Source organism: Dendrobates tinctorius, unplaced genomic scaffold, assembly GCF_039654945.1.
Source record: "Dendrobates tinctorius isolate UK_male_01 unplaced genomic scaffold, ASM3965494v1 ptg000022l, whole genome shotgun sequence".
NCBI lineage: Eukaryota > Metazoa > Chordata > Amphibia > Anura > Dendrobatidae > Dendrobates > Dendrobates tinctorius.
Genome location: NW_027361690.1, coordinates 7814670 through 7838584, shown reverse-complemented (window position 1 = coordinate 7838584; position 23915 = coordinate 7814670). Strand labels below are relative to the sequence as shown.

The 23915-nt window shown below is 48.2% G+C and overlaps 1 protein-coding gene across 1 annotated transcript in view; it reads right to left on the bottom strand.

Moving 5' to 3' along the window:
* MYO5C (myosin VC) overlaps nt 1-23915 on the bottom strand; it is a 483348-nt gene that overhangs the window by 204542 nt on the left and 254891 nt on the right. The window contains exons 16-18 of the mRNA XM_073568417.1: nt 9981-10078; nt 8567-8653; nt 8264-8375 (exon numbers count right to left, since the gene is read on the bottom strand). Of these exons, the coding sequence (XP_073424518.1) occupies nt 8264-8375; nt 8567-8653; nt 9981-10078 (297 nt within the window). The remainder of the gene's footprint in view (nt 1-8263; nt 8376-8566; nt 8654-9980; nt 10079-23915) is intronic.

The window sequence follows — 23915 nt, the reverse complement described above, 5'->3', positions numbered from 1 at the left end:
CCCACCCTCAAAATCGGACCCTGAGGGGTCCAACCAAGAAAATCGCCACAAAATCGGACCATGAGGGGCCCCGGCCACAAAATCGGAGCCTGAGGGGCCCCGGCCACAAAATCGGACCCTGAGGGGTCCTGGCCACAAAATCAGGCCCTGAGGGGCCCCACCCACAAAATCAGACCCTGAGGGGCCCCGGCCATAAAATCGTACCCTGAGGGGCCCCGGCCATAAAATCGTACCCTGAGGGGCCCCGGCCACAAAATCGTACCCTGAGGGGCCCCACCCACAAAATCAGACCATGAGGGGCCCCACCCACAAAATCGGACCCTGAGGGGCCCCACCCATAAAATCGGACCCTGAGGGGACCCACCCACAAAATCGGACCCTGAGGGTCCACACCCACAAAATCGGACCCTGAGAGGCCACACCCACAAAATCAGACCCTGAGGGGCCCCACCCACAAAATTGGACCCTGAGGAATCCCGGCCACTAATTCAAATCCTGAGGAGCCCAGGCCACTGAATCGGATCCTGAGGGGCCCCACCCACCAAATCAGACCCTGAGGCCAAAGTGGCCCCTGAGAGTCACCCACATTTAAAACGGATACTGAGTTGAAAGTCTTGCAGGTGCAGCAGGCAAGTCTCTCTTAAAGGGGCAGCCCAGGCACCATTTCAAACCACTATCTGTACTTCCTTCAGGAAATACACATCTAGTTATTATTATTAAGTTGATTTCCGCAATTAATACAGCCCGAACCGCTACACGCACAGACGCCGTTGAGGTGTCGTTTCGAAGCCAGCGTCCATGAGAGGTGTGCTAAGTATTTTTCGTGTCGATCGGATTTGTAGTTTTTGCGCAATTTGCGTTTGAAATTTTTTTTCCCGTCATTGGAATGCACTGTCTCCAATGCTTTTCAATGGGTAATGGCAAAACGTGCCCTGAGGCGATTGAAATGACAGTTGAGCTCATTGATATGCGCAGGCAGACCCAGTTACTATGCCAACGCCTACGAACGTCACATGACATCCCAAGGACAGAGCTTCTGCCACATAATATCAGCTCTTAAAGTGAAACCCACAGCACAAATGCAAATCTAGCTTCATCACATGACACATGCCCCTGAGATAGAATGTGCCACAAAGTGGATTTAGAAGCCCAGTGAGCCACCCTGGCTCTTAAAGGGCCGACGTGCCACAGTGATTCTTAAAGGGCCAGCGCACTGAAATGAGTCTTAAAGGGCCGGCGCGCCAAATCGAAAGCTGAACGACCCCGGCCTCCAAATCGTAGGCTGAACCACCCCGGCCTCCAAATCGTAGGCTGAACCACCCCGGCCTCCAAATCGTAGGCTGAACCACCCCGGCCTCCAAATCGGAGGCTGAGCCACCCTGGCCTCCAAATCGGACCCAGTGTGGCCCGCTCAAAAAATCAGACCCAGAGTAGCACAGCCCACCAAATCGGATCCTGAGGGGCCCCGCCCACCAAATCAGACTCCGAGTGGCCCCGTCCACCAAATCGGACCCTGAAGGGCCCCGTCCACCAAATCGGACCCTGAGGAGCCCCGCCCACCAAATCAGACCCTGAGAAGCCCCGCCCACCAAATCGGACCCAGAGTGACCCCGCCCACCAAATCGGACCCTGAAGGGCCCCGCCCATCAAATTGGACCCAAAGTGGCCCCGCCCACCAAATTGGACCCTGAGGGGCCCCGCCCACCAAATCGGACCCCGAGGAGCCCCGCCCACCAAATCGGACCCAGATTGACCCCGCCCACCAAATCAGACCCTGAAGGGCCCCGCCCACCAAATCGGACCCAGAGGGGCCCCTCCCACCAAATCGGACCCAGAGGGGCCCCGCCCACCAAATCAGACCCAGAGGGGGCCCCGTCCACCAAATCGGACCCAGAGGGGGCCCCGCCCACCAAATCGGACGATGAGGGGCACCGCCCACTAAATCGGACCGAGTGGCCCCGCCCACCAAAATGGACCCAGGGGGCTCCACCCACAAAATCAGACCCTAAGGGGCCCCACCCACAAAATCGGATCCTGAGTGGGCCCGGCCACAAAATCAGACCCTGAGGGGCCCCAACCACAAAATCGGACCCTGAGAGACCCCGGCCACAAAATCGAACCTAGAGGGGTCCCAGTCACAAAATAGGACCCTGAGGGGCCCCACCCACAAAATCAGACCCTGAGGGGCCCCACCCACAAAATCGGACCCTGAGGGGCCCCACCCACAAAATCGGACCCTGAGGGGCCCCACCCACAAAATCGGACCCTGAGGGGCCCCACCCACAAAATCGGACCCTGAGGGGCCCCAGCCACAAAATCGGACCCTGATGGGCCCCACCCATAAATACAGACCCTGAGGGGCCCCAGCCACAAAATCGGACCCTGAGAGACCCCGGCCACAAAATCGGACCCTGAGGGGCCCCAACCACAAAATCAGACCCTGAGGGGCCCCAACCACAAAATCAGACCCTGAGGGGCCCCAACCACAAAATCAGACCCTGAGGGGCCCCACCCACAAAATCAGACCCTGAGGGGCCCCACCCACAAAATCAGACCCTGAGGGGCCCCACCCACAAAATCGGACCCTGAGGGGCCCCACCCACCAAATTAGACCCTGAGGGGCCCCACCCTCAAAATCGGTCCGAGGGGCCCCACCCTCAAAATCGGTCCGAGGGGCCCCACCCACAAAATCGGACCCTAAGGGGCCCCGGCCACAAAATTGGACCCTGAGGGGCCCCACCCGCAAAATTGGACCCTGAGGGGCCCCACCCACAAAATCGGACCCTGAGGGGCCCCACCCGCAAAATCGGACCCTGAGGGGCCCCGGCCCCAAAAATCGGACCCTGAGGGGCCCCAACCACAAAATCGGACCCTGAGAGGCACCGGCTACAAAATCGGACCCTGAGGGGCCTCAGTCACAAAATCAGACCCTAAGGGGCCCCGGCCACAAAATCAGACCCTGAGGGGCCCCACCCACAAAATCAGACCCTGAGGGACTCCAGCCACAAAATCGGACCCTGAGGGGCCCCACCCACAAAATCAGACCCTGAGGGTCCCCGGTCACAAAATTGGACCCTGAGGGGCCCCACCAACAGAATCGGACCCTGATGGGCCCCACCCACAAGATCAGACCCTGAGGGGCCCCAGCCACAAAATTGGACCCTGAGGGGCCCCAGCCACAAAATCGGACCCTGAGGGGCCCCACCCACAAAATCGGACCCTGAGGGGCCCCACCCTCAAAATCAGACCCTGAGGGACCCCAGCCACAAAATCGGACCCAGAGGGGCCCCACCCACAAAATCGGACCCTGATGGGCCCCACCCACAAATCCAGACCCTGAGGGGCCCCGGCCACAAAATCGGACCCTGAGAGACCCCGGCCACAAAATCGGACCCTGAGGGGCCCCAACCACAAAATCAGACCCTGAGGGGCCCCACCCACAAAATCAGACCCTGAGGGACCCCAGTCACAAAATCACACCCTGAGGGGCCCCAGCCACAAAATCGGACCCTGAGGGGCCCCAGCCACAAAATCGGACCCTGAGGGGCCCCAGCCACAAAATCGGACCCTGAGGGGCCCCACCCACAAAATCGGACCCTGAGGGGCCCCACCCTCAAAATCGGTCCCTGAGGGGCCCCGGCCACAAAATCGGACCCTGAGGGGCCCCAGCCACAAAATCGGACCCTGAGGGGCCCCACCCGCAAAATCGGACCCTGAGGGGCTCCACCCGCAAAATCGGACCCTGAGGGGCTCCACCCGCAAAATCGGACCCTGAGGGGCTCCACCCGTAAAATCGGACCCTGAGGGGCTCCACCCGCAAAATCGGACCCTGAGGGGCCTCGGCCCCAAAAATCGGACCCTGAGGGGCCCCAACCACAAAATCGGACCCTGAGGGGCACCGGCTACAAAATCGGACCCTGAGGGGCCCAACCCACAAAATCAGACTCAGTGTCTCCGCCCACCAAATTGGACCCTAAAGGGCCCCGTCCGCCAAATCGGACCCAAAGTGGCCCCGCCCACCAAATGGGACCCTGAGGGGCCCCGCCCACCAAATGGGACCCTGAGGGGCCCCGCCCACCAAATGGGACCCTAAGGGGCCCCGCCCAGTAAATCGGATTCTGAAAGGCCCCAACCACAAAATCGGACCCTGAGGGGCCCCACCCACCAAATCGGACCCCGAGGGGCCCCGCCCACCAATTCGGACCCCGAGGGGCCCCGCCCACCAAATCGGACCCCGAGGGGCCCCGCCCACCAAATCGGACCCCGAGGGATCCCGCCCACCAAATCAGACCCCGAGGGTCCCCGCCAGCCAAATTGGACCCTGACGGCCCCGCCCACCAAATCGGACTCTGATAGATCCCGCCCACCAAATCAGACCCAGAGGGGCCCAGCTCACCAAATCGGACCCAGAGTGGCCCCGCCCACCAAATCGGACCCAGAGTGGCCCCGCCCACCAAATTGTACCCTGAGGGGCCCCACCCACAAAATCAAATCCTAAGGGGCCCCACCCACAAAATTGGACCCTGAGGGGCCCCGGCCACAAAATTGGACCCTGAGGGGCCCCACCCACAAAATCGGACCCTGAGGGGCCCCACCCACAAAATTGGACCCGAGGGGCCCCGGCCACAAGATTGGACCCGAGGGGCCCCAACCACCAAATCAGACCCTGAGGGGCCCCGGCCACAAAATCGGACCCTTAGGGGCCCCACCCACCAAATCAGCCCCTGAGGGGACCCGGCCACCAAATCAGACCCTGAGGGGCCCCACCCACCAAATCTAACCCTGAGGCCAAAGTGGCCCCTGAGAGGCACCCACAGTTAAAACGGATCCTGAGTTGAAAGTCTTGCAGGTGCAGCAGGCAAGTCTCTCTTAAAGGGGCAGCCTGGGCAGCATTTCAAACCACTATCTGTACTTCCTTCAGGAAATACACATCTAGTTTCTATTAATGTTGATGAGTATGGCTTACAGCCAATAAAAACCCAAAAGTCATTATTATTTATTATTATTATTTTTTATATAGCACCATTGATTCCATGGTGCTGTACATGAGAAGGGGTTACATACAAATTAAGGGCTCATACTCACTTGCGAGAGACTCGCATGATTCTGGTGCGAGTCTCTCGCATGAAAACCTGGCACTGCCGCCAGCACTCGGACCGGAGTGTGCGACTGCATAGAAATACATGTAGCCGCATGCTCCAGTCCGAGTGTCGGCGGCAGTGCCATGTTTTCATGTGAGAGACTCGCACGAAAATAGTGCGAGTCTCTCGCAAGTGAGTATGAGCCCTAAATATATCATTTACAGTAAACAAACTATCACAGACTGATACAGAGGACCCTGCCCTTGTGGGCTTACATTCTACAGGATGGTAGGGAAGGAGACGGTAGGTTGGGGGTTGGAGCAGCTCTGGTGATGGTGAGGCAGTTGTACCTGTAGTGGTGAGGAGGCAGCGGGGTCATTGCAGGCTGTAAGCTGTGGATTTTCAGGTTCCGTCTGAAGAATTTGAATGTGGTTGATAGTCTGACGTGTTGGGGCAAAGAATTCCAGAGGATGGGGGATATTCGGGAGAAGTCTTGGAGGTGGTTGGGTGAGGAGCAAATAAGTGTGGAGGAGAGAAGGAGGTCTTAGGAGGACCAGAGATTACATGAGGGAAAATATTGGGAGATTAGTTCAGAGATATATGGAGGAGACAGGTTATAGATGGCCTTGTAGGTCAGTATTAGTAACATGAACTGGATACGCTGAGGGAATGGGAGCCAGTGAAAAGATTTGCAGAGGGGACAAGCGGAGGACGGAGGAGTAGCGAGGAGAGAGATGAATTAGTCGGACAGCAGAGTTAAGGATGGACTGGAGAGGTGCAAGGGTGTTATCAGGGAGGCCACACAAAAAGGATGTTGCAGTAGTCGATGCGGGAGATGATGAGGGCATACAGGAGCATTTTAGTAGATTGAGGGTTGAGGAAAGGATGGATTATGGAAATATTTTTGAGCTGGGGGTGACAGGAGATGGAAAGAGCTTGAAAGGGCGGTTTGAAGGACAGGGCAGAGTCAAGGGTTACTCCGAGGCAGCGGACTTCCGGTACGGGGGAAAGCATGATGTCGTTAATTGTGATACATAGGTCAGGTAAGGAAGATCTGTGAGATGGAGGAAAGATGATGAGTTCAGATTTGTCCACATTGAGTTTGAGGAAGAGAGGGGAGAAAAAGAGGATATGGCTGATAGACACTCTGGGATTCTGGACAGCAGAGAGGTGACGTCTGGGCCAGAGAGGTAGATCTAAGTGTCATCAGCATAAAGGTGGTACGTGAATCCATTGGACTTTATGAGTTGTCCCAGGCCAAGTGTATAGATTGAGAAGAGATTGGGTCCTAGAACAGAGCCTTGGGGGGACTCCAACAGAGAGAGGGTGGGATGAGGAGGTAGTGTGGGAGTGGGAGACAGTGAATGTGAGGTTGGAAATGTATGAGGAGATCCAGGATCGGGCAAGGTCTTTGATGCCAAAATCTCAGTAAATTAGACTACTTTATAACATCAGTTTAAAAAATGATTTTAAAATCAGAAATGTTGGCCTACTGAAATGTAGGTTCAGTAAATGCCTCAATACTTGGTCGGGGCTCCTTTTGCATCAATTACTGCATCACTGCGGCGCAGCATGGATGCAATCAGCCTGAGGCACTGCTGAGGTGTTATAGAAGCCCAGGTTGCTTTGATAGCAACCATCAGCTCGTCTGCATTGTTGGGTCTGGTGTCTCTCATCTTCCTCTTGACAATACCCCATAGATTCTCTATGGAATTAAGGTCAAGCGAGTTTGCTGGCCATTCAAGCACAGTGATACTGTTGTTTTAAAACCAAATATTGGTACTTTTAACAGTGTGGACAGGTGCCAAGTTCTGCTGGAGAATGAAATTTCCATCTCCAAAAAGCTTGTCGGCAGAAGGAAGCATGAAGTGCTCTAAAATTTCCTGGTAGACGGCTGCGCTGACTTTGGTCTTGATAAAACACAGTGGACCTACACCAGCAGATGACATAGCTCCACAAACCACCACTGATTGTGGAAACTTCACACTAGACCTCAAGCAGCTTGGATTGTGTGCCTCTCCACTCTTCCTCCAGACTTTGGGGCCTTGATTTCCAAATGAAATGCAAAATTTATTTTCATCTGAAAATATCACCTTGGACCACTGAGCAACAGTCCAGTTCTTTTTCTCCTTGGCCCAAGTAAGACACTTCTGGCATTGTCTATTGTTCATGAGTGGCATGACACAAGGAATGCGACACTTGCAGCCCTTGTCCAGGATACGTCTGTGTGTGGTGGCTCTTGAAGCAATGACTCCAGCAGCATTCCACTCCTTGTGAATCTCTCCCAACTCCCAAATTTTTGAATGGCCTTTTCTTAACAATCCTTTCAAGGCTGTGGATATCCCAGTTGCTTGTGCACCTTTTTCTACCACACTTTTTCCTTCCTTTAATATGCTTGGATACAGTACGCTGAACAGCCAGCTTGTTTAGCAATGACCTTTTGTGGCTTACCCTCGATGTCTGGACATCTGTCAAGTCAGCAGTCTTCCCCGTGATTGTGGAGCCTAGTGAAACAGACTAATGGACCTTTTTAAGTACTTAGGAAGCTTTTGCAGGTGTTTTTTGTTAATAATGCTAATTACTGAGATAATGACTTTTGGGTTTTCATTGGCTGTAAGCCATAATCATCAACATTAACAAAAATAAACGCTTGAAATACATCACTTTGTAATTACTCTATATAATATACAGTGGGGAAAAAAAGTATTTAGTCAGCCACCAATTCTGCAAGTTCGCCCACTTAAAAACATGAGAGAGGCCTGTAATTGACATCATAGGTAGACCACAACTATGAGAGTCAAAATGAGAAAACAAATCCAGAAAATCACCTTGTCTGATTCGGCAAGATTTAATTTTCAAATTATGGTGGAAAATAAGTATTTGGTCACCTAAAAACATGCTAGATTTATGGCTCTCACAGACCTGTAACTTCTTCTCTAAGAGGCTCCTCTGTCCTGCACTCATCACCTGCAGTAATGGCACCTGTTTGAACTTATCAGTATAAAAGACACCTGTCCACAACCTCAGTCACACTCCAAACTCCACTATGGTGAAGACCAAAGAGCTGTCGGAGGACACCAGAAACAAAATTATAGCCCTGCACCAGGCTGGGAGTATATCTTGCAGCACTAGTAGCTCACTTCACATACTGAGATCCATTCTCAACATGATCTGTGCCATACCTGGATTAGTCTCTGCAGTACAACTTTGCAGATATTTTTCTTGTCACTCAGTGACAACTCCTGCTGTGTCATTAGGATGCTGTAACGTCCATAAAATTCTATATATGTCCACCTGAAAAGAAATGACAATGATTACATGAAGACAAATCATTTTAGTTTAGAGATGGCGAGATGAAGAAGCAGGTTCTCAGGGATAGCCATTTATTCACCATGTCATATTTAATAGAACCTGATGGAGGTGTTCATGTATAATCTGGAGCAGTCGCAAACAATGTATTTCTAGGTGCAGATATTGAGATATACCTGGAGGGATAGCTTTGTGCACTTATTCGGATGGTTTCCAAGACACCACAAGCTCTTAGCTGCTGGACCACTCTTTTTGAGTCAAATCTGTGACACAGAATATAAAGAAGTATAATAAAGAAAATATCTAACAGTAAATCCCTGCATGTGATAAGCAATACATACATAAATTATACATTGGGTTATTGCCATTTTTACATTAAAGGGAATATGTCAGTAGGATCAGCCATCCTAAGTCGTATATATGGGCATGTAGGTCATAGATATCTGAGTAAAATGATACCTTGATATCTGAAATCCAATGTCTTATTCCAGAGATATTCACATTTTTCTTAACATGTAAATGAACTGTTAAGATCTATGGGCCAGACACTGATCTGTATGACAATCTGCCTCCAGAGCTTGTTTTAAATGAATGGGGGCATTACCAGTGTGAGACATGCAGATCAGGAGAGCAGGCGGTCAGCCATTACATGTCTCACTTAGTGTTGCAATTTCAATGTTAAGGAGTGTATTAATACCAAACCATGCCTGTCATCCATGTGGTCTACATATACATAACACATTCATGTATGAGAAACTTAAATGTTGATTAGTCTGAGAAATGCAGAGTATTCTTCACTTGCATGCAATGCTTCTCAACATACTTCCTCTTATCAGTCTGAGGATCTTAAGAGGACAGATGGGAGCATGAATAAAATTGAAACCAGCAATGCGATAAGCCGTGGGTGTCCCAAGATACATGCTTCGGTATGTAGCCACTGGTGCTGTCAATTATCTTTTTTGGGAACATACCATTTGATAACCTCTAACTTGCTAAGAATTATGTCCTTCCTCTGTTTTGACCTATTTTTTATGATTTCTTTAACCGAGTTATATGGCATTGTGAGAAATTTAGAATAATTAACTAGTAATAAAAAGTTTTTAATTGGCTCTTGCTGTACCCTATTGGCAAATTACTTTTTTGTGAAATACATAAAAAGGTGTGGAGTGCTTGGCTTACTTTATTATTCCCTAATTACAATACCCTCTTTCAGAAAGATAATGAACCATGCTACTTTGCAAAAATTGTTGAAAATTGACTTAATGAAAATGACAAGAAGTGTTAATGCAGCCTCCTAATGTCACAAGTCTTAATTCTATGGGGCATGTGTAGGATGTACTGGAGACACAAATTCAATCCATGGAGGCTCCACCTCACAATTTATAGGATCTTTCACTAATGTCTTGGAGCCAGATAGCACACAGCACTTTCAAGGTCTTGGTGAGGCTCATGCCTGGATTGTATAGAGCTTTTTTAGTATCATGACGGTAAACACACAAGATTTGTCAGGATGTTTTAATGTCAAGGCTAATTATTGCATATACATAAAACAATAAAACATACAAGCTGCTTACTTAGCTTTATACTTACTCGAAAGGCAACTTTTCATCATTGGGTTTTATGCATCGGACATAATGAGGAGTGGTGGCATTAAGTGTCTCCATTAGTAAACACAGAGAGCTTCGAAACTGAAATTACAGAGAAACCCAGTGACATATGCTGGACATGACCTGTAGTGTACAAGCTACTCCAGATAGTGGAGAGCGAACGTGCTCGGATAAGGTGTTACTCAAGTATGCTTGTGTGCTATCCAAGTGTTTTCTGCATGCTCCAAAAATATGTTTGAGTCCCCTCGGCTCCATGTCTTGTGGCTGTTCGACAGCAACAAGACATGCAGCTGCGGGGACTCACATATCATGCCAGCACGCCAAAGTCACTTGGTTAGCACAAGAGCATGCTTGGAGAACGACTTATTAGAGCACACTCGCTCCTCACTAACTCCAGGTCAAACAGCAACAAATGATTTCAAGCAGCTAATTACTCTTTTTTATTATTTCACTTACATAATTGGGTATTCCTACTTTTTTATTATAAAAAAATAAAGGAACTTGGGACTCCTTCATGTTTTTATAACTGGAGTAGCATCCCACTTGAGAACATTGACTAAGGTGTGCCACTCAGTCTCCCTTTTTTTATACTTTACTTTTTTCATTATATACATGTGTAACACATTCCCAGTTATCAAGCAGTACAAGAAGGGGAAGGGAGAACAAAGGAGGAGTGCGGAGATAAGTTTTTAGCTTGTTAGTCATAATCTATGTTTAGAATGTTTTGCTACATTACAAAAGGTGTACATGGTAGTGTACAAAGAGGACAGGCCCCTTAAAAAGTTAGAAATAAAACATTTTTTTATAAACTATATAAGCTATGCTCATCCACATGATAGTGAATGTATTATTGACTGGTGGGGTGCAAACACATGCTAAGAAAATAACTGCTGTACCCAGATAGCTCCGGGGGTCCTATAGAAGAGATTAGCATGCTTGACATCAGCTTCATCCAGATGAGGCACAATGAAGCCCCATTGTTGGAATCGGTGGGAGTCCCAGTGCTCAGACCCACAATGAGCATTAAGTATGGATAGGGGATTACTTACAAAGTTGGTACACACCCTAAGCTCCCATAAGGATCTTCTTGACATCACCACACTATAAACCCCCTTAAGTACTGGTATCCTAATCTTACTTTCACTACTCAAGTACATTTTCACCTTTCTTCCAAACACTGCAGAACCTCAGAAAACCACATCTCTGTGCAGGATGTCACCACACGTTAAAATTTAGATGTCATGACTCTTTAATGAGCGTTCTCTTAAAGGATCCATAACAGCCATGACGGGTAGTCTACATGGTATATACAACCTTTGTGAGCAACATTTTATATTCCGAAAAGCTACCAGACTGTATATGGCAGATTGTATGTGAATATATAGTCCTTGTGCTATGTACATATCAGTATCAGTGTGCCGCCTATTCTAATGTAATCACATCAAGTGATGTTGCCCACCCACACACAGGGAAACGATACCCTAAAAGAGGCTTCTACCTCTGTGATACGAATCTCGCCATCTATGTGATCAAATGCCCTTGTGGACTTTTATGCATGGGTGAAACAACGCAACTTGCCAGGGACAGAATAGCAAGTCATAAGTCCACCATTAGATGTAAGAAGGTTTGACTTCCACTAGCCCATCACTTTTTGGCTGCCAACCATACAGTATCACAACTAAGAGTCCAGGTATTGGAACAGGTCACCAAACCCACAAGAGGTGGAAATCATATTAAACTACTAAAAGAGAGGGAATCCCACAGGATTCATACCTTACAGACTGTGGTGTAGTAACCACTGAGTCCGCTAGGGGGCACTGTGTGGATGTCCCAGGAGAAAGGATGAATGGCAGAATACGGAATGGCCGTTATATATCCCAAAGTGGGTGGCTTTGGGATGGAGACTTATGTGTTGTTCAGCAATGATATTGCTGAGGTGTTGCTTCAATGTGTAAGGGAGCAGTCTCCAGGTAACTAGAGAGATAGGCGGACCTGGTTACCTACAAACCCACCCGGGGGGGTGTTTAAAGCACTGTTGGAAAGAGTGTGTAAATGCTTGAAGGACCTGTGATGAGGTCAGAGTCATGTGACCCGGTGGGCGTGGCTATGAACCATATAATGTGGCCAGGGTAGGTCACAGATGGTGAATGCTTGGACCCGGTTGGTCCAGTGTGGAAGGTCCCGCTGAGATGGGGCTTCCTGCCTGACAGCATGTGTGGACGCTGTGAGTAATGGCTGCAAGTGCCTAAGAGTTCCCTGGAGGGAATGAATGTCTGCAGTATGGAGAAGCAGCCATGAGAGAACACTGACGGGGTGAGATATAACTGTGAGGCTGAAAAGCCTGCGTATTGGACATTGCTAACAGAGTGAAGCTCTGTCATGGACACTATGCTGTTTATATGATCTTTATGTTGCTTCTGTGGGTTTATGCTGCCAAATAAACCGCATGGACTGTTATGATTTTATGGCTGCTGATCTGTGCCGGATCTGATTTTGTGGCTGCTGAGCGACTATCCCCTACTTGAATGACAGCACTACCTCACAATTGGTGGAGAAAGCTATGGGCATTGTTGTAGCCTTGTTGCTGGGAGCAACGGAAGAGGATTGCAAAGTCGATAGCTACGGGCAACGCTGAGCCAGGAAGGCTGACAGTTGGGGAAGCCACTGCCCAGCTGTGGTTCTGGAACCATGGGGCGACCTAGTGAGTAAGGCACTGTCCGGATCAGTGAGCCCAGTGCGGCCATTTCCCCAGGAGAAAGAGACTTATAGGATACCTCTGCGGTAGAGGGGTCCGAGAACCTGCACGGCCAGCAGGTGACGGTCATGAAAACCGTGTCGTACTGACCGGGGTCAGTGAGAAAGAGACTGGTGATTGCTATAGGGTGCCTCTGTGGAGAAGAGGTACCCGAGGACCTGTGTGCCCGACACAGGTAACGGACGGGTGTTCGTGTTGTACTGACCGGGGTCAGTGGGAAAGACTGTGTACATGGAGGGTTCAGTGAGCAAGGTCCTGGAGGGTCAGTGTTGGGAGGTTCTAGGAGAAAAAAACCATCCCTCGACCAAAACTGTGCCGCTAACTATAGACCTGTCTCTAATCTTCCCTTCATCTCTAAACTCCTGGAACGTCTGGTCCACTCCCATCTTATCCGCTATCTCTCAGAAAACTCTGTTCTCGACCCTCTCCAATCCGGTTTCCGCTCTTTACACTCCACTGAAACTGCCCTCACTAAAGTCTCTAATGATTTGCTAACAGCTAAATCAAATGGTCATTACTCCATGCTAATTCTCTTGGATCTCTCTGCAGCATTCGACACTGTGGATCATCAGCTCCTCCTCACTATGCTCCGTTCCATTGGCCTCAAGGACACCGTTCTCTCCTGGTTCTCCTCCTATCTCTCCGACCGCTCCTTTACTGTATCTTTTGCCGGTTCCTCCTCCTCTCACCTCCCCCTTACTGTTGGGGTCCCCCAAGGATTGGTTCTAGGCCCCCTCCTCTTCTCCTTGTACACTGCCCCTATTGGTCAAACAATCAGTAGATTTGGTTTCCAGTACCATCTCTATGCTGATGACACCCAATTATACGCTTCTTCTCCTGACATCACGCCAGCCTTTCTAGAAAACACCGGCGATTGTCTAAACGCTGTGTCTAATATCATGTCCTCACTATATCTGAAACTGAACCTGTCAAAGACTGAACTCCTGGTGTTTCCTCCCTCTACTAATGTACCTATACCTGACATTGCTATTTCTGTGGGTGGTTCCACTATTACTCCCCAGCAACAGGCCCGCTGTCTTGGGGTCATACTTGATTCCGAGCTTTCCTTTGCCCCCCACATTCGATCACTGGCTCGCTCTTGTCATCTGCACCTCAAAAACATTTCTAGAATTCGACCTTTTCTTACTTTTGACTCTGCAAAAACTCTTACTGTTTCTCTTATTCATTCTCATCTCGACTATTGTAACTCTCTTCTAATCGGTCTCCCTCTTACCAAACGCTCCCCTCTCCAATCTGTCTTGAATGCTGCAGCCAGGATCATATTCCTCACCAATCGTTACACCGATGCCTCTACATTGTGCCAGTCATTACACTGGCTACCCATCCACTCCAGAATTCAGTATAAACTTATTACCCTCACCCACAAAGCCCTCCATGGCTCAGCACCACCCTACATCTCCTCCCTTGTTTCAGTATACCACCCTACCCGCGCCCTCCGTTCTGCTGATGACCTGAGGTTAGCATCCTCAATAGTCAGAACCTCCCACTCCCGTCTCCAAGACTTTACACGTGCCGCGCCAATTCTTTGGAATGCACTTCCCAGGTCAATACAATTAGTCCCCAATCCCCACAATTTTAAGCGTGCCCTGAAAACGCATTTATTCAGACTGGCCTATCGCCTCAACACATTAACCTAATCTATCCCTGTGTGGCACAGCCAAAAGTTTTACCATAACCAGATTTCCTGCATCATGTTCCCACATGCTTTATGCATCCATTAGCCCTCTGTGTCCGTACTGTCACACACCTAACATTATGGCTGGTCCATACAATCAGGGCAACTGTTACCACCCACCTTTCGTGTCTACCTCTTTCCTCATAGACTGTAAGCTTGCGAGCAGGGCCCTCTTTCCTCTTGGTATTTGTTATAATCTACTGTATGTGATTATTGTTATGCTGTAATGTCTACTGTCTGTACAAATCCCCTCTGAAATGTAAAGTGCTGCGGAATATGTCAGCGCTATAAAAATAAAATTTATTATTTATATTATTATAAGAATTGTTTCCCTGGTGCACATGGAATGACCTTGGACCTGGTGAGGCGTGGGTGTTGGGCAGTCTCAGGTGGAGACGGATGTCCTGAATAGCACCCGCCGAGCCCCTGGACCTGGTGAGGCCAGTGTGTTGGGAAACCCTGGGAAGAGGGTCGGCTCCCTTAATAGCACCGATGCGCCCTGTGTGTTGGACGGTCTCAGGCGGAGACGGTACGTCCTGAATAGCACACAGACAGGATTCGTGAGTTTTTGTGGTGTTTTTTTTTCTTCTTTTCTCAACTCAGCCTTCAGTGGCTCAATGGGAGTTAAGAAGGTGACAAGCGGCTTCCTGTAACTCGGCGGGGTTACAAAGGGGACAAGCGGCTTCTGGTAACTCGGCGGGGTTACGAAGGGGACAAGCGGCTTCCGGTGGATCGGCAGGTCCACGAAGACAGCGCCAGAAGGAACTGGTGTCGTGTCAGTGATTGGTGACAGCAGGAGCTGTGGTGGTGCCAGCAAGGACTTGTGTGGTATCGTTAAAAGAGACAAACTGTACTGTGTGAACTGTGGAATAAGAAGTTCTGCAGAACGGACATGGGGAAATCCCGAAAGGGGGTGGTGGCCCAAATCGGGGTGGTAGCCCAAAAGGGGGTGGAGTCCCAGCGGCATGTATTTTCCGGATAATGACGGGCCACAGGTGTGTACCGTGATGCTGCATCGGGAAGAAGTCTCTGGTAGACTGGACTCAGAGTCAGGTGACTCTGACAGGAACTCCGCTCTGACCGAGAAAAACGCCAGGGTTCGCTGTAAACATGGGGTCATGGTGAACTATGCAGTAGACCGAGTAATGTTTGAGGGGACCAAAGGTGGTGTGTGCCAAGGGGGCGGGATACCACGAGACTTAGTCTATGCCTTGGAGAGGGGCTGGGACTTTGTGTTGTTTGATGACATATGGTCGGACGATGGAGACATTTCGACTGTGGGGGCAGCGGACGCTGAGATGGTGATGCCTCCTAAAGTGGACAGGTCAGAAGTAGAACTGACCGGGAAAAGAAGTACATCTGCCTAACTGACGGACCTGACGTCTCGTGACAAGACAGATGGTGGGCTGGGAGATGAGGTGACTGGAGTGGACACACGGTCAAAGGGTAACTGGAGGGTTGACTCGGATGATCGGCGTGACTCAGACTCTAGGGGTGACTGTGGCTCTGGGAGATAAAGGGAGCACAGACTGGATGAGCCAGAGAAAGAAGTCTTCGAGCTCAAAGGTCACCTGGCATCGTGGCAAGGTCTGAATAAGTCCCTCAGAGAAGAGGTAGGAGTACTAACAGAAACTGTAAGAGGTCTTCTGCGGGAGAAGAAGTGGGACGAAGACTTACAGCGGCCAGGCCTGAGTAAGGAACAGTGTGAAGACAAAAAGAAACTGAAAAGTATGGAAGCAGAGGTGATTCGTTTGCAGATGGAGCTTGCTGCTGCAGAGTGTGCTAAAAGACAAGCACAGCAGGAAAAAGATGAACTGGCTGATGTGATTGCCAACAACAGAGGTGAAGGTGCTCTGGATTTTGAAGAAAATAGGCAGTTAGAATCTCGCATTGTTCAGCTTGAAGAAGTGGAGGAAGAACACGGCAACGTTGAATTAGCCAATGACAAGCTGAGAAAGGCCACACTTCAGGTTGTCCAGATGGATGCTGATCTGAAGACAGAATGTAGTAATGCTCAAAAGAATGAGAATGCCCGTCAGCAATTAGTTCACCAGAATAAGGACTTAGAAGCAAAGGTTGCACTACTGGAGGAACAGCTTGATGCAGAAATTAAAGTGCGACAATCTGCTAGCAACCAAGCACGTCGTAGCGAGTAAAAACTGAAGGATGTACTAAGGCAAATGAATGATGTGCGTCTGAAACAGTTGAAACGCCAGGTGGAAGAAGCAGAGAAAGAGGCTCAACGTGCCAATACGTTGCACCGTAGATTACAGTGTGAACTGGAGGTTGCTACAGAGACAGCAGATGCAAAGAACTGTGAGGTAAATGCACTGAAAAGTAAACTTAGATGTGGTGGGGTACCATTTGTTACAAGACGCTTAGATAGAGAAAGGATGGTGACTAACCAGTGTCTGACGACGCAGACAGACCGTGACTGGAGGGTCAAAGCCAATGACCGATATTCTGACAACTGGAGGCGGGGGAGGTCTAACGTAGGAACGAGGCCGTATGACAGATGGAGACAGTTCTCTCGACCTGTGGGGCAAGGTGTAGTGAGTGCCTGGTCGCGAGACCCTGGTGTAATGTTGTGTGTTCAACCCCACAAGTTTGAACAGAGGGGGGAGGTATGTGGTGTAGTAACCACTGAGTCCGCTAGGGGGCGCTGTGTGGATGTCCCAGGAGAAAGGATGAATGGCAGAATACGGAATGGCCGTTATGTATCCCAAAGTGGGTGGCTTTGGGATGGAGACTTATGTGTTGTTCAGCAATGATATTGCTAAGGTGTTGTTTCAATGTGTAAGGGAGAAATCTCCAGGTAGCTAGAGAGATGGGCGGGACCTGGTTTCCTACAAACCCACCCAGGGGGGTGTGTTTAAAGCACTGTTGGAAAGAGTGTGTAAATGCTTGAAGGACCTGTGATGAGGTCAGAGTCATGTGACTCGGTGGGCGTGGCTATGAACCATATAAAGTGGCCAGGGTAGGTCACAGGTGGCAAATGCTTGGACCCGGTTGGTCCAGTGTGGAAGGTCCCGCTGAGATGGGGCTTCCTGCCTGACAGCATGTGTGGACGCTGTGAGTAATGGCTGCAAGTGCCTAAGAGTTCCCTGGAGGGAATGAATGTCTGCAGTATGGAGAAGCAGCCATGAGAGAACACTGACGGGGTGAGATATAACTGTGAGGCTGAAAAGCCTGCGTATTGGACATTGCTAACAGAGTGAAGCTCTGTCATGGACGCTATGCCGTTTATTTGATCTTTATGTTGCTTCTGTGGGTTTATGCCGCTAAATAAACCGCATGGACTGTTATGATTTTATGGAAAATCTGTGCCGGATCTGATTTTGTGGCTGCTGAGCGAGTATCCCCTACTTGAATGACAACGCTACCTCACAAGACATTATCACCTAGAGGTTTAAAGAGAGAACTGGACTTTTTAGTGCACATTGGTATATGACCCCCTCCCTATAGGACTGTCTGGCTTTATTTTATTCTGTTGTGTAGAATGTATATATGATATACTAGATGTGGGCCCGATGCTATCGCATCGGGAAGGCAGTGTGTGTGTGTGGGGGGGGTGTACCGCTGCTGCCTGCCCACCCACCTCCGTGCAGTCACAGCCAGCAGGAAAGACGGTGGTTTGCGGCCTGTGTTAGAGATGGGGTGCGGCGCCACCAGAGGGCGCCCGCACCCCATCTCCAGCACAGTCCGCAAGCCGCGGTCTTTCCTGCCGGATGTGACTGGTGGGTGGGCAGGCAGCAGCGGGATCCGGCGCGTGGTTAGACGGCGGCGGGTCCTACCGGGGGTCCGGGAGGTCCTAGCGGGGGTTCAGCGGCAGGTCCTGGCGACGAGTCTGGCGGCGGGTCATGGCGGGGATCCTACGGCGGCGGGGGGTCCCGCGTGGGTGTCCCAGCAGTGTCCCGCTGGTGGTACTGCGGAAGGGCCTGGTACCACCAGCGGTTGCCATATTGGAATACCCATCACTTGGGTATTCCAATATGGCAGTCGGCGTACCCCCGGTGCGGTGAGGTGGATTGTGGGATTCGAGGACGTCCGGACGGAAGTGGATGACGGACAATTTTAGGTAAGTATAAAATAGATGCTTTGATATAATCTAGTGAGCCCTATGCATTTTTAATCTATTTATGTTACCGCAGTGTTGCTCTTGTGAGAATTTATTTATATATGTTCTTCTTTTTCCTCATCTAACCATATTTTTACCCTTTTTATACTCATTGACACTGACATACCTCTCGGGGGAAAGTACAGTACGTACGGAAAGTATTCAGACCCCTTTAAATTTTTCACTCTTTGCTTCATTGCAGCCATTTGGTAATTCAAATATATATTTTTTGCACGTTATTTTTCTATTCAAGGTGCAATCAAGTCCATCAATATTGGCCATGTAGAGTGTCTGTCCTTGTGGAATGGACTTAGATAGTGCTGGGCAGCCTGCTTAATATAATAGTATGAGCATCACTAATAGGCTGTAAGCCAGACACTGTGCACTACACTTGTATGGCCAGTGCCCTATTAAAGACTTTTTGTGTGCAATGTTAACCCCTTTACCCCCAAGGGTGGTTTGCACGTTCATGACCGGGCCAATTTTTACAATTCTGACCACTGTCCCTTTATGAGGTTATAACTCTGAAACGCTTTCATGGATCCCGGTGATTCTGACAATGTTTTCTCGTGACATATTGTACTTCATGTTAGTGGTAAAATTTCATTCATATAACCGGCGTTTATTTGTGAAAAAAACGGAAATTTGGCGAAATTTTGAAAATTTCGCAATTTTCCAAATTTGAATTTTTATGCCCTTAAATCACAGAGATACGGCACACAAAAAATTAATAAATAACATTTCCCACATGTTTACTTTACATCAGCACAATTTTGGAACCAAAATTTTTTTTTGTTAGGAAGTTATAAGGGTTAAAAATTGACCAGCGATTTCTCATTTTTGCAACGCCATTTTATTTTTACGGACCACATCACATTTTAACCCACTTTGAGGGGTTTATATGATAGAAAATACCCAAAAGTGATACCATTCTAAAAACTGCACCCCTTATGGTGCTCAAAACCACATTCAAGAAGTTTATTAACCCTTTCACAGGAATTTTTTGAATATTTAAAAAAAAATGAACATTTAACTTTTTCACAAAAAAAATACTTCAGGTTCAATTTTTTTTATTTTACCAAGGGTAACAGGAGAAATTGGACTGCAAAAGTTATTGTGCAATTTGTCCTGAGTATGCTGATACCTGATATGTGGGGGGGAACCACTGTTTCGGCGCATGGCAGACCTCAGAAGGGAAGGAGCGCCGTTTGACTTTTTCAATGCAAAATTAGCTGGAATTCAGATCGGACGCCATGTCGCGTTTGGAGAGCCCCTGATGTACCTAAACAGTGGAAACCCCCACAAGTGACCCCATTTTGGAAACTAGCCCCAAAAGGAACTTATCTAGATATGTGGTGAGAACTTTGAACCCACAAGGGCTTCACAGAAGTTTATAACGTACAATTATAAAATCATATTTTTTCCACAAAAATGATCTTTTCACCCCCAATTTTTATTTTTCCAAGGGTAACAGGACCCTAAAAGTTATTGTGCAATTTGTCCTGAGTACGCTGATACCCCATATGTGGGTGTAAATGACTATTTGGGCGCATGGCAGAGCTCGGAAGGGAAGCAGCGCCATTTGACGTTTTTGGCTGGAATTGAGACCGGACACCATGTCGCAATTGGAAAACCCCTGATGTACCAAAACAGTGGAAACCCCCCACAAATGGCACCATTTTGGAAACTAGACCCCCCTAAGGAACTTATCTAGATATGTGGTGAGAACTTTGAACCCCCAAGGGCTTCACAGAAGTTTATAACGACTGGGCGTGAAAATAAAAATATCGTATTTTTTCAACAAACATCTTTTAGTCCCCATTTTTTTTTTCCCAAGGGTAACAGGAGAAATTGGACCCCAAAAGTTGTTGTCCAATTTGTCCTGAGTACGCTGACACTCCATATGTGGGAGAAAACTACTGTATGGGCACACGTCGGGGCTCGGAAGGGAAGTAGTGATGTTTTGGAATCCCAGACTTTGATGGAATGGTCTGAAGGTGTCATGTTGCCTTTGGAGAGCCCCTAATGTACCTAAACAGTGGAAACTCCCCACAAATGACCCCATTTTGGAAACTAGACCCCCTAAGGAACTTATCTAGATGTGTGGTGAGCACTTTGAACCCCCAAGGGCTTCACAGAAGTTTATAATGCCCAGGCATGAAAATAAATTTGTCCTGAGTAGGCTGATACCCCTTATGTGGGGGTAAACCACTGTTTGGGCACATGGCAGAGCTTGGAAGGGAAGGAGCACCATTTGACTTTTTCAACGCAGAATTGGCTGGAATTGAGATCAGACGCCATGTTGCGTTTGGAGAGCACCTGGTGTGCCTAAACAGTGAAAACCCCCCAATTCTAACTCCAACCCTAATCCCAACACACCCCTAACCCTAATCTCAGCTAACCTTAGCCCTTAGTGAGCTGCCAAACAGGCAGATCTCACTAACGATGCAGCAGTGGTCGGCGGTCGTACTCACCTGTCAGACGCGGCGAGGGTGACCGTCTTCCGCCTGCGTCCATGGCTCACTCGTCGGCGCCAGCAGGAAGCCGACGACGAGAAATGGACCAGGGCAATCTCGCGCGAACAGCAATAGCCAGCAGGAGAGCCGGTCGGAGGTAAGTGTCACATGTAGCGATATCGCTAGTGATATCGCTGCTGCGTCACCCAAGAATGACTAAAGGCCCCGTTACATTTAGCGATGCACCAGCGATCCCGACCACGATATGACCCGGTCAGGAATGCTGGTGCATCGCCAAATGGTCGCTAGTGAGCTGCCAAACAGGCAGATCTCACTAGCGATGCAGCAGCGGTTGGCGGTCATACTCACCTGTCAGACGCGGCGAGGGTGACCGTCTTCCGCCTGCGTCCACGACGAGAAATTGACCAGGCCGATCTTGCGCGATCAGCGATAGCCAGCGGGGGAGCCGGTTGGAGGTGAGTATCACATGTAGCGATATCGCTAGTGATATCGCTATGTATAAAGGGCCCTTAAGAGGAAAACATTGGACTATTCTGAAGTGGCCTTCTATGAGCCCTGACCTAAATCCTATTGAGCATCTTTGGAAAGAGCTGAAACATGGCGTCTGGAAAAGGCAACCTTCAAACACGACAACTGGAGCAGTTTGCACTTGAGGAGTGGGCCAAAATACCTGTTGAGAGGTGCAGAAGTCTAATTGTCAGTTACAGGGATCGTTTGATTGCAGTGATTGCCTCAAAAGGTTGTGCAACACAATATTAAGTTAAGGGTACCATAATTTCTGTCCAGGCATATTTCATGAGTTTCATTTTTTTTTTTTTTTAATTCTATGGAAGCATGGTTGAAAAGCAAAGTCTGACTTTCATTTGTTCATTTTCATAGATTTTTGATTTATTATTATTTTTGTCAGATTCAAGTTATTTCTGTGACCATTGTGGGTTTTTCTGTCATTAAACGAGGGGTACCAACAATTTTATCCTCAGTATTGAGTAGAAGCACCCTTTTGAGCTAGTACAGCCATGAGTTTTCTTGGGAATAATGCAACAAGTTTTTCCCACCTGGATTTGGGTATCCTCTGCCATTCTTCCTTGCAGATCCTCTCCAGTTCCATCCTGTTGGATGATGAACGTTGGTGGACAGCCATTTTCAGGTCTCTCCAGAGATGCTGAATTGGATTTAGATTAGGGCTCTGGCTGGGCCAGTCAAGAAAGGTCACAGAGTTGTTCCGAAGCCTCTCCATTGTTATTTTAGCTGTGTTCTTAGGGTCATTGTCTTGTTGGAAGGTGAACCTTCAGCCAAGTCTGAGGTCCAGAGCACTCTAGAAGAGGTTTTCAACCAGGATATCTCTGTACTTGGTCGCATTTATGTTTCTTTCAATGGGAACCAGTCGTCCTGCCGAGCAGCTGAAAAAGACTCCAATGGCATGATGCTGCCACCACCATGTTTCACTGTTGGGATTGTATTGGGCAGGTGATGAGCAGTAACAGTTTTTTCTACACATACCACTTAGAATTATCACCAAAAATGTCTATCTTCGTCTCATCAGACCAGAGAATCTTATTTCTCATAGTCTGGGAGTCCTTCATGTTTTTTAGCAAACTCTATGTGGGCTTTCATATGTCTGGCACTGAGTAGAGGCTTCCATCAGGCCACTCTGCCATAAATGCCTGATTGGTGGAGGGCTGCAGTGATAGTTGACTTTGAGGAACTTTCTCCCATCTCCCTACTGCATCTGTGGAGCTTAGCGACAGTGATCTTGGGGTTCTTCTTAACCTCGCTCACAAGGCTCTTCTCCCACAATTGCTCAGTTTGGCTTGACGACCAGGTCTAGGAAAACTTCTGATGATCCCAAACTTCTTCCATTTAAGGATAATGGAGGCCACTGTGCTCTTAGGAACCTTGAGTACTGCAGAAATTCTTTTGTAGCCTTGGCCAGATGTGTGCCTTGCCACAATTCTGTCTCTGAGCTCCTTGGCCAGTTACTTTTACCTCATGATTCTCATTTGGAGTGACATGCACAGTGAGCTGTGAGGTCTTACATAGACATGTGTGTGCCTTTCCAAATCAAGTCCTATCAGTTTAATTAAATACAGCTGGACTCCAATGAAGGAGTAGAACCATCTCAAGGAGCATCACAAGGAAATGGACAGCATGTGACTTAAATATGAGTGTCTGAGCAAAGGGTCTGAATACTTATGACCATGTGATAATCCGTTTTTTCTTTAACAGATTTGTAAAAATGTCTAAATTTATGTTTTTTTCCATCAAGATGGGGTGCAGAGTGTACATTAATGAGAAAAAAATGAACTTTTATGAATTTACCAAATGGCTGCAATGAAACAAATAGTGAAAAATTTAAAGGAGTCTGAATACTTTCCATACCTACTGTACGTCTACACAATACAACCTTTCCTCAAAAAATTTTCACACCAGTTCCATCTTTTATTTTTATGTTTTGTATACTGTATTTTCTTTTTTCATCATTTCCATTATTTTCATGCTACTTTATTATCCTTTGTCATTCTCCAATTTGTCTCCAATTTTCCTTTTTACCCTTCTTTTTGTTTACAAAATTTACTCCACTTTATTATTTTTTAAAAAATTGTATTATTTATTTTTTGCATTCATCTGTTTCTCATCATTATTATTTCTCCCATAAGATACAGTGGGGAAAAAAGTATTTAGTCAGCCACCAATTGTGCAAGTTCGCAAACTTAAAAAGATGAGAGAGGCCTGTAATTGACATCATAGGTAAGACCACAACTATTGAGTCATAATGAGAAAACAAATCCAGAAAATCACCTTGTCTGATTGGGCAAGATTTATTTTTCAAATTATGGTGGAAAATAAGTATTTGGTCATTAACAAAAGTTCAT